This window comes from Jaculus jaculus, chromosome 1 (genome assembly GCF_020740685.1).
Source record: "Jaculus jaculus isolate mJacJac1 chromosome 1, mJacJac1.mat.Y.cur, whole genome shotgun sequence".
NCBI lineage: Eukaryota > Metazoa > Chordata > Mammalia > Rodentia > Dipodidae > Jaculus > Jaculus jaculus.
In genome coordinates, this window is record NC_059102.1 from 203168387 (window position 1) to 203181412 (window position 13026).

The 13026-nt window shown below is 35.8% G+C and overlaps 1 protein-coding gene across 1 annotated transcript in view; it reads left to right on the forward strand.

The window, feature by feature from the left end:
* Nucleotides 1-13026, forward strand: part of Trappc11 (trafficking protein particle complex subunit 11) — a 51625-nt gene that overhangs the window by 18494 nt on the left and 20105 nt on the right. Inside the window, exons 8-19 of the mRNA XM_045160604.1 lie at nucleotides 385-481; nucleotides 3438-3571; nucleotides 4557-4704; nucleotides 6569-6662; nucleotides 7292-7371; nucleotides 7460-7538; nucleotides 7620-7674; nucleotides 8010-8155; nucleotides 8863-8924; nucleotides 9104-9236; nucleotides 9948-10078; nucleotides 12870-13025. Of these exons, the coding sequence (XP_045016539.1) occupies nucleotides 385-481; nucleotides 3438-3571; nucleotides 4557-4704; nucleotides 6569-6662; nucleotides 7292-7371; nucleotides 7460-7538; nucleotides 7620-7674; nucleotides 8010-8155; nucleotides 8863-8924; nucleotides 9104-9236; nucleotides 9948-10078; nucleotides 12870-13025 (1315 nt within the window). The remainder of the gene's footprint in view (nucleotides 1-384; nucleotides 482-3437; nucleotides 3572-4556; nucleotides 4705-6568; nucleotides 6663-7291; nucleotides 7372-7459; nucleotides 7539-7619; nucleotides 7675-8009; nucleotides 8156-8862; nucleotides 8925-9103; nucleotides 9237-9947; nucleotides 10079-12869; nucleotide 13026) is intronic.

Consider the following 13026-nt stretch of genomic DNA (forward strand, 5'->3'; position numbering starts at 1 on the left):
GACAGCCTGAGAATCTAGTGAGACTCTATCTCAAAAATACATACATACAGTCATACATGTATACCTGCATTAGTAGTGCTCATCTTTTAATGAAAGTTTAGATAACTATCTAATTTGCCCTCATTTTTCCACTTGCTTTTTATGTGGCATTGACTGATTAATCAATCACAAAGAATGATGTACACAGGATGGTTCTGTTCTTTGTTAAACATCATTGGTTCCTTCTGTGTTAGAATTTTGGAGATTGATGTAGAAATTGAGCTCTTGAGTACTAAGAAATGTTGAATAACTTGTCTGTTATTTATAACAATTTTGTTCTTAGGAATCTTTTCTCTGCAAAATTAGTTTATACCTTAATTAACCACCTCCTCATGTTTATATTAGGAATTATAGGACTGCCTATAATCTTGTACATGAATTGAGAGCCCATGAAACTAATATTTTGGAAATTAAGACTATGGCAGGATTTATAAACTACAAGGTAATAATTCTACTTTCAAATAAAGGGAATTTTATCTTTAAATATTATCTCTTTAAGTCTTGAGAAGCAAAATTAGTTTTTTATTCTCTGAAAAATTGGTATTTGGCTAATTAATTGCGCATGTGTGTGTGTCCTTTTACTCAAGAAATGCTTTGACACTCTTAATAGCCCAATAGTAATAGTCAGATTTTGAGTTTATAGATCCTAATTATTGAGAGTTGAGAAAGTTGTTCAGTATTTATTTGTTTTGGAGTAGGAGAAAGAGATGTTGATAAGAAAGCTGCCTATTGTGTTGAATTTTAAAAGATCCTCCACATTAAAACTTTGTGTTCTTAGTCTGATGGCTTCATCATCAAAAAGGTGTGTGTATATTCACTCTAGTGGTTTTTAAAAAGTTTTTTAAGATTTATTTTTATTTATTTATCAGAGATAGAGAGAGACAGAGTGAGAATGGGTGCTCTAGGGCCTCTATCCAATGCATATGAACTCCAGATATATACGCCACCATGTGCATCTGGCTTACGTAGGACATGGAGAATCAAACCTGGGTCCTTAGACTTTGTAGGCATGTGCCTTAACCACTAAGCCATCTCTCCAGCCCTCTAGTGGTTTTTTCTTTTTTAAAGATCATTTTGACTTAGTTTTTCCTAAATTTTTTAAATTTCTTTATTTATTTATTAGAGAGAGAATAGGCACACCAGGGCCTCTAGCCACTGCATACAAACTCCAGATGCATGCATCACCTTGTTCATCTGGCTTTATGTGGGTACTGGGGAATTGAACCTGAGTCCTTTGGCTTTACTGGCAAGTTCCTTAACCACTAAGCCATCTTTGCAGCTGACTTAGTGGCTTTTGTTAATTACTTTGTGTTGTTTTGAAACCAGGTCTCATGTTGACCAGGCTTGTCTTAATAAAATTGAAAGCCAACCATAGTGGTTTATTCTTGTAATCCCAGCACTCAGGAGACTGAGGTAGGAGGATCACTGTGGCTAAAGAATGAGCTCCAGGTCAGCTTGGGCTAGAGTGAGACCTTGCCTCAAAAATCAAATTGAAAATTGTAAAAAGTATTTGGAAATACATTTAGACTTTTTTTTGCTGTGTTTCTATTTACCCCAAATACAAATAGATTATACTATTTTCTTTTCCCTCTCTCTTGCTGTGGAGGGGGGAGGAGAATAGACCACCAGGGCCCTAGCCGCTATAAATGAACTCCAGACATGTGTGCCACCTTGTACACCTGTGCTACCTGTGTGCATGTCTGTCACCTTGTGCATCTGGCTTAGGTGGGTTCTGGGGAATTGAACTTGGGTCCTTAGGCTTAGCAGGCAAACACCTTAACTCCTAAGCTATCTCCCCATCCTGATTATACTATTGTGAAATAGTGTTTCAGGCAAAAAGCTTTTCTGTATTTTTGTAATCTTTTTTTTAATGTGGAAGTTACAGCCCTTTGATTATGCTACAGAAAGTCTTTAGATTTCAGACAAATCTTTTTTTTTTTTAAAAAAAGATAAGGTCCCATGGAGACCAGGCTGGCTTCAGTCCAGCTATGTAGCTTAGGAAGACATTGAACTTCTGATCACCCTGTGTCTATGTCCAATTACAGGTGTACACTGCCATCCCAGGTTTATGTGGTGTTGGGAATTGAACCCAGGGTTTTGTCCAATCTAGGCACTCATCCTACTTAGCTACATTATCAGCTCCAAGGATTTTATTTTTGTTTTGATTTTTTTTGGTTTATGAGACTGGCTTTTATGTAGTCAAGGCTAGTCTTGAACTTAATCTATGACTGAGGCTGACCTTGAACTGCTGATCCTCTTGCCTCTACCAACTGTGTTGAGCATGTACAAGGATTTTTTTTTGTGTGTATGTGTGTGTGTGTGTGTGTGTGGTGCATATTCATGTATGTGTGGGTACATATGTCTGCATGTGGGGGGGGAGCATTAGGTCATAGGTCTATGTTGGGTGTCTTCCTCATTAATTTTCCACTTTATTCTTTGAGGCAGGGTCTCTTATTGAACATGAAGCTCACAAATTCACTTAGACTTGCCAGCCATTAACCTCTTGGATCCTCTTGTCTCCACCTCTAGCAATGCCTTGACTAGCTTTCTACCTGAATACATTGTTTTTTTCAAACATTTTTGTTTTTTATTTATTTGAGAGTGACAGACAGAGAAAGAGGCAGAGAGACAGACAGAATGGGCTCACCAGGGCCTCCAGCCACTGCAAACGAACTCCAGATGCATGAGCCACCTTGTGCATCTGGCTTACATGGGTACTGGGGAGTCAAGCCTTGAACCGGGGTCCTTAGGCTTCATAGGCAAATGCTTAACCACTAAGCCATCTCTCCAGCAACCCTGAATGCATTTTATTAACTGAGTCATCTCTCCAGCCCTGATCCTGATTCTGACCCTGATAGTTCTTCATACTCAAAGTCAATCTATCCTTTTTAGTTACTTGTTGGAAATATTGTAGTCCATCTTTATTTTCGTCTTGTAACATTCTTTTTTTTCATTGTGTATTTTCTGAAGGGGTCAATCCTGTAAAAGTACTGAGATATTTTATTTCATTTCTCAAAGTAATATAACCTTTGGGCATAAACACCTTGATGAAGGGAATTAATTCTATTCTATAGGACTTCAAAGGAGGTAGCTGTATAGTCTTTTAAAATTATTCTTAAAATTTACATATGCTTTAATTTTTTATTTATGTGTGTGTGCTCGCGCACGCACGCACCAGTGTCTCACGCTGCTGCAAACTGAACAAACATCCAAATTTATCTGGGAGGCTGGAGGTTTGAAATATGGGCTGGCAGGCTTTCCAATGCAAGCTCCTTTAACTGCTGAGCCATCTATCTCCCCAGCCCCAATGTTTACATGTTTTTAAATTATGTTACTTTTAATGTTTTTCCACCCTTACGTGTATGTGTATATATATATCTTCTTTTTGCATTTTGCAGATCTGTAGGCTATGTTTTCAACACAACACCCCATTGGATGCAATTGCTCAGTTTCGAAAACACATTGATTTGTGTAAGAAAAAAATTGGAAGTGCAGAATTGACATTTGAGCATGCTGCATGGATGTCTAAACAGTATGTTTTAAATGGTATTTTAAAAAATATTTTAAAAAATAAAATGGGCTGGGTGTGGAGACGCACACCTTTAATCCCAGCATTCGGGAGGCAAAGGTAGGAGTATCGCTGTGAGTTCAAGGCCACCCTGAGAATGCAGAGTGAATTCCAGGCCAGCCTGGGCTAGAGTGAGACCCTACCTCAAAAAACCAAAAAATAAAATGGGATTTGAAGAAATGTAAATAGAAAGGACTTTGGTTGTAAATTCAAGTTTTCATTTTCAGTAAATAGGTATTTTTAATTTTTTAAATTTATTTTTTTATTTCATGGGGGCGGGGAATTGGCACATCAGGGCCTTCAGCCACTGCAATTGAACTCCAGATGCATGTGCCATCTTGGGTGCATGTGCGACCTTGCGTGCTTGTGTTACCTTGTGCATTTGGCCTATGTGGGACCTACAGAGTAGAACATGGGTCTTTACGTTTCACAGGGAAGCACCTTAACTAATGTTTTCAGGAATACTATATACCAATAGGTATGATTTCTTAATGGATGTCAGTTAATTTATGACACCATCCTTTTCATTCAACATGTATTCATTGGGTTTCTACTAAGCTTCTCTATCCTGAGTGTATAGGAGTGAACAAGACAGAATTCTTGCTTCACTAAGCTCAGTGTTTGAAACTGTTAGTTAAAAATTATCAAAATGAAATTATTTTGAGAAAGGTGGGTGTATTTGAATAATAAGAACTATGTTGAGATCTAGTTTGATGGTATACATATGGAGAAGTTAATATGAAAGAGGTGGCTTAAAGACATTAACTACAACCTTTCAAATAGTAATACATTAGCATTTACAAAGAATGATGACAAATATTAGCTGTTAATTTAATAGTATTGTTTAATTCAGTATGTTGAATATATGCTTCTCAAAAGAATAATTACTAAACATAGCTGCTCTTTTTTTCCTTTTCCTTTTTATTTCTTGATTTTTTTTTCTTTTAAGATTCCAGGCCTTTGGAGATTTGTTTGATGAAGCTATTAAGTTAGGGCTTACTGCTATTCAAACTCAAAATCCTGGCTTCTATTATCAGCAGGCAGCATATTATGCCCAGGAAAGGAAACAACATGCAAAAGCCCTCTGTAACCATGAAGTAAGTTCCCAACTCCTGAAGTGTTTGGTATTTAGGAAGTTTATTAATCTCTTGAGAAGCTAGCACTCATTGGTATTGATTTTTTCCCCACATCTTTTAATATCTTAATTTCAGGAATTATGACATCAAGTATTATCCCAAGTACTCCATTTTTATTTATATGCTGAGAAATATTTTTATTTACATAGTTTATAAAAAATTTATTACATGTATTGTATTTTTATACTTTGGCATATTATAGTTTGAATAGATTTCAAAAGATGATTAAATCTAGATTTTGTTAAGGATGTATAGAACCAGGCACTAACAAAAAATGTTCATTAGAATGTAAAATAATTCTGTCAAAAAATAATTTGAAAGCCGGGCGTGGTGGTGCACGCCTTTAATCCCAGCACTCGGGAGGCAGAGGTAGGAGGATCACTGAGAGTTCGAGGCCACCCTGAGACTACATAGTGAATTCCAGGTCAGCCTGAGCCAGAGTGAGACCCTAACTCGAAAAACAAAAAAACAAAAAAAAAAAATTTGAAAGGTTTTGTACCTAAGCATATCTCTTGACCCAGAATTTTTTTTTTCAGAAATATTAAGGCAAATAATAGGTCCTAAGGATAAGTACCAAGACCTGTTTATGAAGTTCTCATAGACTTACTGATTTCAGTGTATGACAGAAATAAGATGGACAATTAATTATACAAAGCTTCTTAAAATGTGGAACAGTGGGCATGCATGAAAAATAAATGTTCAGAAGAATAATACTAAAATGAAATGCACAAAAATATATTTAGATGGAAAAAGTAGATTGGAAAATTATGCCATTTACAACTGAATTTTTTTCACAAAAAATTATAAAAATAATGAATACATTCTTAAGAAGTGGCAGTAAGCTGATAAGTAATTTAAAATTCGTAATTTTCCTTTTGGATGTTTTATTTATTTATTTTTAAAATTTTTTTATTGTTCTTACTTATTTATTTGAGAGTGACAGACAGAGAAGGGGGAGGGGGAAGAATGGGCGCGCCAGGGCCTCCAGCCACTGCAAACAAACTCCAGACGCATGCGCCCCCTTATGCATCTGGCTAACGTGAGTCCTGGGGAATCAAACCAGGGTCCTCAGGCTTCACAGGCAAGTGCCTAACCGCTAAGCCATCTCTCCAGCCCTACATTTTTTTCTTTTTTTTTTCTTTTGGTTTTTTGAGGTAGGGTCTCACTGTAGCCTAGGCTGACCTGGAATTCACTCTGTATTCTCAGATGGCCTCAAATTTATGGCAGTCCTCCTACCACTGCCTCGCAAGTGCTGGGATTAAAGGCATGTGCCAGGATGACCGTCTCTGTTTTATAAAGTTTTAAATAATGTAGTTATCTTACATTTGGTCTTAGAAGCAAAATGTTAAAAAGGAAAAATCATCAAGGTAGTGTTAGTCTGTCCTTTTGGTGCCAAAAATACCCTTTTGCACCAATATCAGGACTAAATGGAAGTGATAATGAAGAAAGACAGGATCTTCTCTTTAGAATACCTCTCATCACATTGTTTTTGAGGTGAGAATATTTTTATATGTGAAATACATATCAAACAATTTGTAACATTTTTTACTCATTTATTAGAGCAAGTGGAAAATGTAAAGAAGTTATTATGAAATCATTTTGTCAGAATCATATTGATTTCAGTTTTTATAAGATTTTCCAAATGTTAAGGAAACATTTAGTTTCATATTGTAACAATTTAGTTCATGTTAAATATTCATGGTTATGATATTTGAATGTGTTTGAGGTTTCTAATTCTGGAAGCTTCTTTATTCAGTCAAAACTTGAGCAAGAATTGACTTGTGATGGGGTACATAAACTCTTAGATGTGTTTTTTCATTTACAGGCTTCTGTAATGTATCCTAATCCTGATCCGTTAGAAACACAAATGGGTATTCTTGACTTTTATGGACAGAGGCCATGGCGACAAGGAGTACTAAGTAAGTAAAGTTTCTTCTTCTTTTCTCTCAACCTTAAAAATGCAAAGACAGTTATAATCTCTTATGTCTAGTGAAATGAGTTGGTAAGTAATGTAAACATAGGCCTTTTAAACTTTAAGATTTATACTCTCAGTGTTTAGGATGGTTTCTTTTATTATGTCTTAGAGTAACTTTTATAATTAAAGATATTGATGTGGTTTAAATATGTGGACATGCCATTGTTGAGTATTAGCTTTAGTAGTGACATTAATTTGTTATCACCTGTAAAAGAATATCTGCATAATTTTGCATTTTATATGCAGTTTACTTTGTGCCCCTTCTGTAAAAGTTGGGCTTTAAGTGTTAAGGAATCAGTTCCCAGAGTGGTAGGGATTATATTGTTCAGCTGGCTGATTCTGCTAGGTGAGAGGAGACTTTGACTCGGGATGCTCTCTTCAGAATAGAGACTGCAGAGAAGTTTCCATGTTAACAAGTCTGTCTCTTAGAATCTTTGAGATTCTAGAAATTTAAATTCTGAAAGAATTTAAATACATTGTATTAAAGTGAAGGATTCAAGGAGTGTACAACATATAGTATTCCTGTGAGGATTTATGAGCTATCTAAAATGGGTTGCATCTTGTCTTACTTAGGTTTTGATCTTTCTGACCCTGAAAAAGAGAAGGTGGGGATTCTTGCCATTCAACTGAAGGAGAGAAGTGTTGTTCACTCTGTAAGTTGCTTTTTGCCCCAACATACATAACTGAATTTGAGTGAGATGAGATTTCTTTAAATGTTTTAAATCTTATCTTTCCCAACAGGAAATAATAATAACTCTTCTGAGTAATGCTGTGGCACAATTCAAGAAGTATAAGTGCCCAAGAATGAAAAGTCACCTAAGTATGTATCTATGACATACCACAGCTTTATACAACATGGGATAACTTTAAATTACTCACCTGAGTCTTTTTTGCTTTATAGTGGTTCAGATGGGAGAGGAATATTATTATGCAAAAGATTATACCAAAGCTTTGAAGTAAGTCATATTTAATGTTTATATTCATAAGCATTCTGAGGGCTTTACAGCGACATTGGAATATAGAAACATGTATTGTTTCTATATTTCTATTAAATTTCCATTTTGTGACATATTTTCAAGTGTCCTTCACTGAAATAATCCTTTTCAAAGTTTTAGGTAGCCTCAGGTTTAAATAAATTTGAAAAATACCCATTAAACTCTCAGTAGCATTTTTTAATATTTATATGAAATATAATTTACATGAAATAAGAGAAGCATTATCTATTTCCCTCAGGGGCTCTTTAAACCCATGTAGGGAAGGTTTTTCACTGTCTTCCTCTGTCTTCTCATAGGTTGCTGGACTATGTGATGTGTGATTACCGTAGTGAAGGATGGTGGACTTTGCTCACATCTATATTGACAACAGCTCTGAAGTGTTCTTACCTCATGGCCCAGTTAAAGGATTATATTACTTATTCTCTAGAACTCCTTGGACGAGGTAACAATGTTCTTTCCAGAACAGCCTATACAATTATTTAGCATTGTTAGCCTAAGAAGAATTCAGTGTTACATATTTAGACGTACCTTTATTATATGAAAGTCACTGTGCTTAGTCATCTTGGAGGAAGAGTTTACTTTAAAACATGTAGACATAATAAAAGTAATGGGGGCTGGAGAGATGGCTTAGTGGTTAAATGCTTGTCTGTGAAGCCTAAGGATCCCAATTCAAGGCTCGATTCCCCAGGACCCACGTTAGCCAGATACACAAGGGGGCACATGTGTCTGGAGTTTGTTTGCAGTGGCTGGAAGCCCTGGTGCGGTCATTCTCTCTCTCTCTCTGCCTTTTTCTCTCTCTATCGCTCTCAAATAAATAATAATAATTATATATATATATATATATATATATATATATATATATATATATATATATATTGGCGTGTTCTTTTTATTTATTTTATTTTTTAAATTTTTATTAGCATTTTCCATGATCATAGAAAAAATATCCCATGTAAAAAATATATTTTTAAGAAACGTAATGTGCCTGGAGTTTGTAGTGGCTGGAAGCCCTGGCGTGGCCATTCTCTCTCCCTATCTGCCTTTTTCTCTCTCTGTCGCTCTCAAATAAATAAATAATAAAAAATATATATTTTTAAGAAAGGTAATGGATTGATGTGTCTAACTCATTTTATTTCTTTTTCATTTTAGCTTCCACTTTGAAAGATGACCAGAAATCTAGGATAGAAAAGAACCTCATAAATGTTTTAATGGTAGGCTGGAGTTCTTTGTGTAGCATGTGTTAATGGGGATATGTGTACCTATATCTCTCTATATATGTCTGTTTCTTTCTGTCTTATCTTGTTTGTTTGTTTGTATGTATGTATGTATATACATATGTACGTATGTTTTCTCTAACTAGTTGAACAAATGTTTAACTGTGCCTTTGCAGAATGAAAGCCCTGATCCTGAACCCGACTGTGATGTCCTTGCTGTAAAGACTGCTCAGAAGCTGTGGGTGGACCGAGTTTCTCTGGCTGGAAGCAATGTTTTCACTATAGGAGTTCAGGACTTTGTGCCATTCGGTGGGTAGTCAGCATCTACTATAGTAAGAGAAATTATACTGCTTTGTTTAAAATGAGTAGATACCGAAAAATAAATAGAAAAGTCAAGAAAGTATTTTCAAAATAGAATCATTTTATGAATAAAATGGTGATTTTGTTTTCATCCTCAGTGTTTTGTAAAGATAATCAAGCTGTGAATAATATTTATGTATCAATGTATATTTTGTTCATTCATAGTTTAAGTGTTATTTGAAATATACTTGAGTAGACAGTTATTGTAAAAGTTTATGCCTTAAAGTTTAGGCTATTTTTAAAATATTTTATTTTTACTTATTTATTTATTGTGAGTGAAAGAGAGAGAAAGGGAGGGAAGGAGGGAGGGAGAAAATAGTGCACCAGGGCCTTTAGCTGCTGCAAACTCCAGATGCATGCACCACCTTGTGTATCTAGCTCATGTGGGTACTGGGGAATCGAACCTTGGTCCTTTGGCTTTGCAGGCAAGCATGTTAACCGCTAAGCCATCTCTCCAGCCCTAAGCTGTTGTTTTAGAATAAGTTAATAACAAAATAGTTCTTTCTTCTATAAAATATTGGTGTCAATGTTTTAGGGACAACTTTGTCAGTTAGAATGTAGATGAAGAAAAAATGATTCACAAGATTATGTGGGGCGGCCGGGGCTGAGGTCTTTAGGATCTGGCACTGTGTAAATCAGCCCTTCTTGTTTGATTTCTAGTACAGTGCAAAGCGAAGTTTCATGCCCCAAGTTTTCATGTGGATGTTCCTGTTCAGTTTGATGTTTATCTGAAGGCTGATTGTCCACACCCTATTAGGTTTTCCAAGCTATGTGTCAGCTTTAATAATCAGGTAATGCTTTAGTTTAATATGTTCTAGACACATATATTTATTACTGTACCTTGCATTAAACTATGCAAGATGAACATAGTAAAATCTAGGTCTTCATAGTAACAAATGAACTTGGCAAGGTCTATTTAAAAATAAGTGTACTTATTATTTCTAAGCCTCTAAAAATTAATATATGCTTTTTCTGCTCTTAATTTTTATTTTCATTTCATGCTTATATCAAGTTATACATTATTATTTATAATGTGTAACTTGAATTTCAAATATGATAAATTCAGTGTGCAGATGATCTAATTTCCAAATCATTTGCTTCATTTCTTTTAGCATTGCCAGTTTTTATGGAACTAATACATGTTTGATATTAAAAATACTGAAGTGGTGCACACCTTTAGATCCAGCACTTAGGAGACTGAAGTAGGAAGGTTGCCATAAGTTTGAGTCCAACTTGGGCTACAGAATGAGTTCTGGGTCAGTGTGAACTAGCTAGTATGAAACACTGCCTCAAAATAAAAAAGAAAAGAAATGGAATAGATTTGATACGGTATAAAAAATAAATGTGTGATCATCCAGTTACATCTTGTCATGGGTCCTTTTTTTTGTTAACTTATTAAATAGTCTAGAAATTTTCAAGCAAGTACCTTTAACTGTTGAGCCATCTCCTTGGCCCCTAGTCTAGAAGTTTTCTTTGCATACTTTTATTAGCAACTTCTTTTTCCTTCCAGAATCTCAGTCATACTATATACATTTGCATAGTTTTAAAGTGTGATATAATAAAATCAAGTACTAGGCTCACTTAGGTCACCCAGAAAGTATATTAAGGTTTTAATCAGCATATATTTATTAGTTTGATGGTGTTAAAGTGGGAGCATGATATTTATGTCTGAGAAACTTTATGATTTTCTCAAAACAAAGCGGAAGGAATGATATCATTTAATCTAACTGAGGTAAAACAGTATGAGGATTTGGATTAGGTTGCTAGTAGTGGAAATAGAGTTAACAGTGGAAGAGGCATTTTCAAGTAGATAAGCTGAGTTGTTGAATGTAAGTGGGGATAAGATGAACAAAGGACAGGGCATTTGTGTAAGCTGCTTTCTTTGCTTGTCTTCTTTGCCCTGTCTCCTGGACTAATCAGTTCCTTGTAATTGATTACTTAAAAGCATCACTTCCCCAAGGAAGCCTCCCTTAGGCTTGTGACATCTTTTACATGGCAATCCTGGCCCTTCACAGGATGAATCGCAGCTATGGTTTCAGCACCATATGTGTGCTGTTAATTGATAAATTAATTGTTTAAGTTCTACAAGGACAAGCTTTTCTTTTCTTTGTTCTTTTTTCCTCTTACTATGAAATACGTTAAATCTAGATTTAGTGGGCCAAGACAAGGCTCTTACTTTACTTTTCCTTTAATAGCCTATGATTCTATTTTTTCCCTTTTCTTTCTTTGTAAAAAGAAGCATAATCCACTTCAATAATTAAAAATAATTCTGCAGTTGAATAAAATATTCATTTAAAAAATTAGACTATTCTGAATATGTTTTATTTGAAATTCAAAATGTAGATCATAAAGGGAAAAAGGAGAATATGTTTTATAAGCATTGGCCAGAAATGAAAATTAGAGAAGATGCATAAATCTTACACTATGTAAGAATTTTCTGTGAAGGTAGTTCATCTGCTGGGATAGATGATTATTCTTGGAAAGCTCTTAGGCTTATTAAACAGAAGAGAATGGTGATTCTACTAGTATAGACATGTATGACATCTCTACTCATTTGTTAGAAGTGTGTTTTTCTCTGAAGGTAGAAATATATTCAGTTTGGAACATGCTCACTTGAGGTGGTACTATCTGTACTCTTACTATGGGTTAAAGAAATAGGCCAAACTAAGGTAATTTTTGTTTGTTTTTTTTTATTTTTTTAAAAATTTTATTTATTTATTTGAGAGCGACAGACACAGAGAGAAAGACAGATAGAGGGAGAGAGAGAGAATGGGCACGCCAGGGCTTCCAGCCTCTGCAAACGAACTCCAGATGCGTGCGCCCCTTGTGCATCTGGCTAATGTGGGACCTGGGGAACCAAGCCTCGAACCGGGTTCTTAGGCTTCACAGGCAAGCGCTTAACCGCTAAGCCATCTCTCCAGCCCTTTTTTGATTTTTTGAGGTAGGGTCTCACTCTAGCCCAGGCTGACCTGGAATTCACTATGGAGTCTCAGGGTGGCCTCGAACTCATGGCAATCCTCCTACCTTTGCCTCCCGAGTGCTGGGATTAAAGGCGTGCGCCACCACGCCCGGCTCAAACTAAGGTAATTTTTATGTGAGAGATTATAGTACAAACGTGCAGAAAATGAGAAAGTGGGTAAATTTTTCAATAAAGTGAACATAGAAAACGATAGAAGAACTGAAAGCTGAGGGCCCAATCTTGTGCACCTGTGAACAAGGTCCTGCGAGGGAAAACCAGGAAGTAACCAAGGAGGAGGAGACACGGGATATAGTGTCTCGAGCCTAGAAGAAGAAAGAAAGCTCTTCAAGGACATCAGAGAACAAATCTTTGTTTTTCCTTTATGAAAGAGGTGCTTAAATGCTCCCCGATAAAGTGCTGCCCTGTTTATTTTTCCTTGTGGCAGCAGTGAGTTGGTAAGTACTTTGATTTGGCATCAAACAAGTCTTTTTACATTATAACCCTTCACCATGCTTCAGTGGTCAGCGAGTTAGAATGAAATGTGCTTCAGATCTCCTGGTGTTAGCAAGACAGCTGACACTTGATGATTTCAAACTTGTGAGCCTTGTTTGCCTCTTTTTAAGGAGTACAACCAGTTCTGTGTGGTAGAAGAAACATCCAAAGCAAGTGGAGTTCTTGAAAATCTGACGCAAGGAAAAATGTGCTTAGTTCCTGGTAAAACACGAAAATTGTTATTTAAATTCGTTGCAAAAACTGAAGATGTGGGAAAGAAAATTGAGG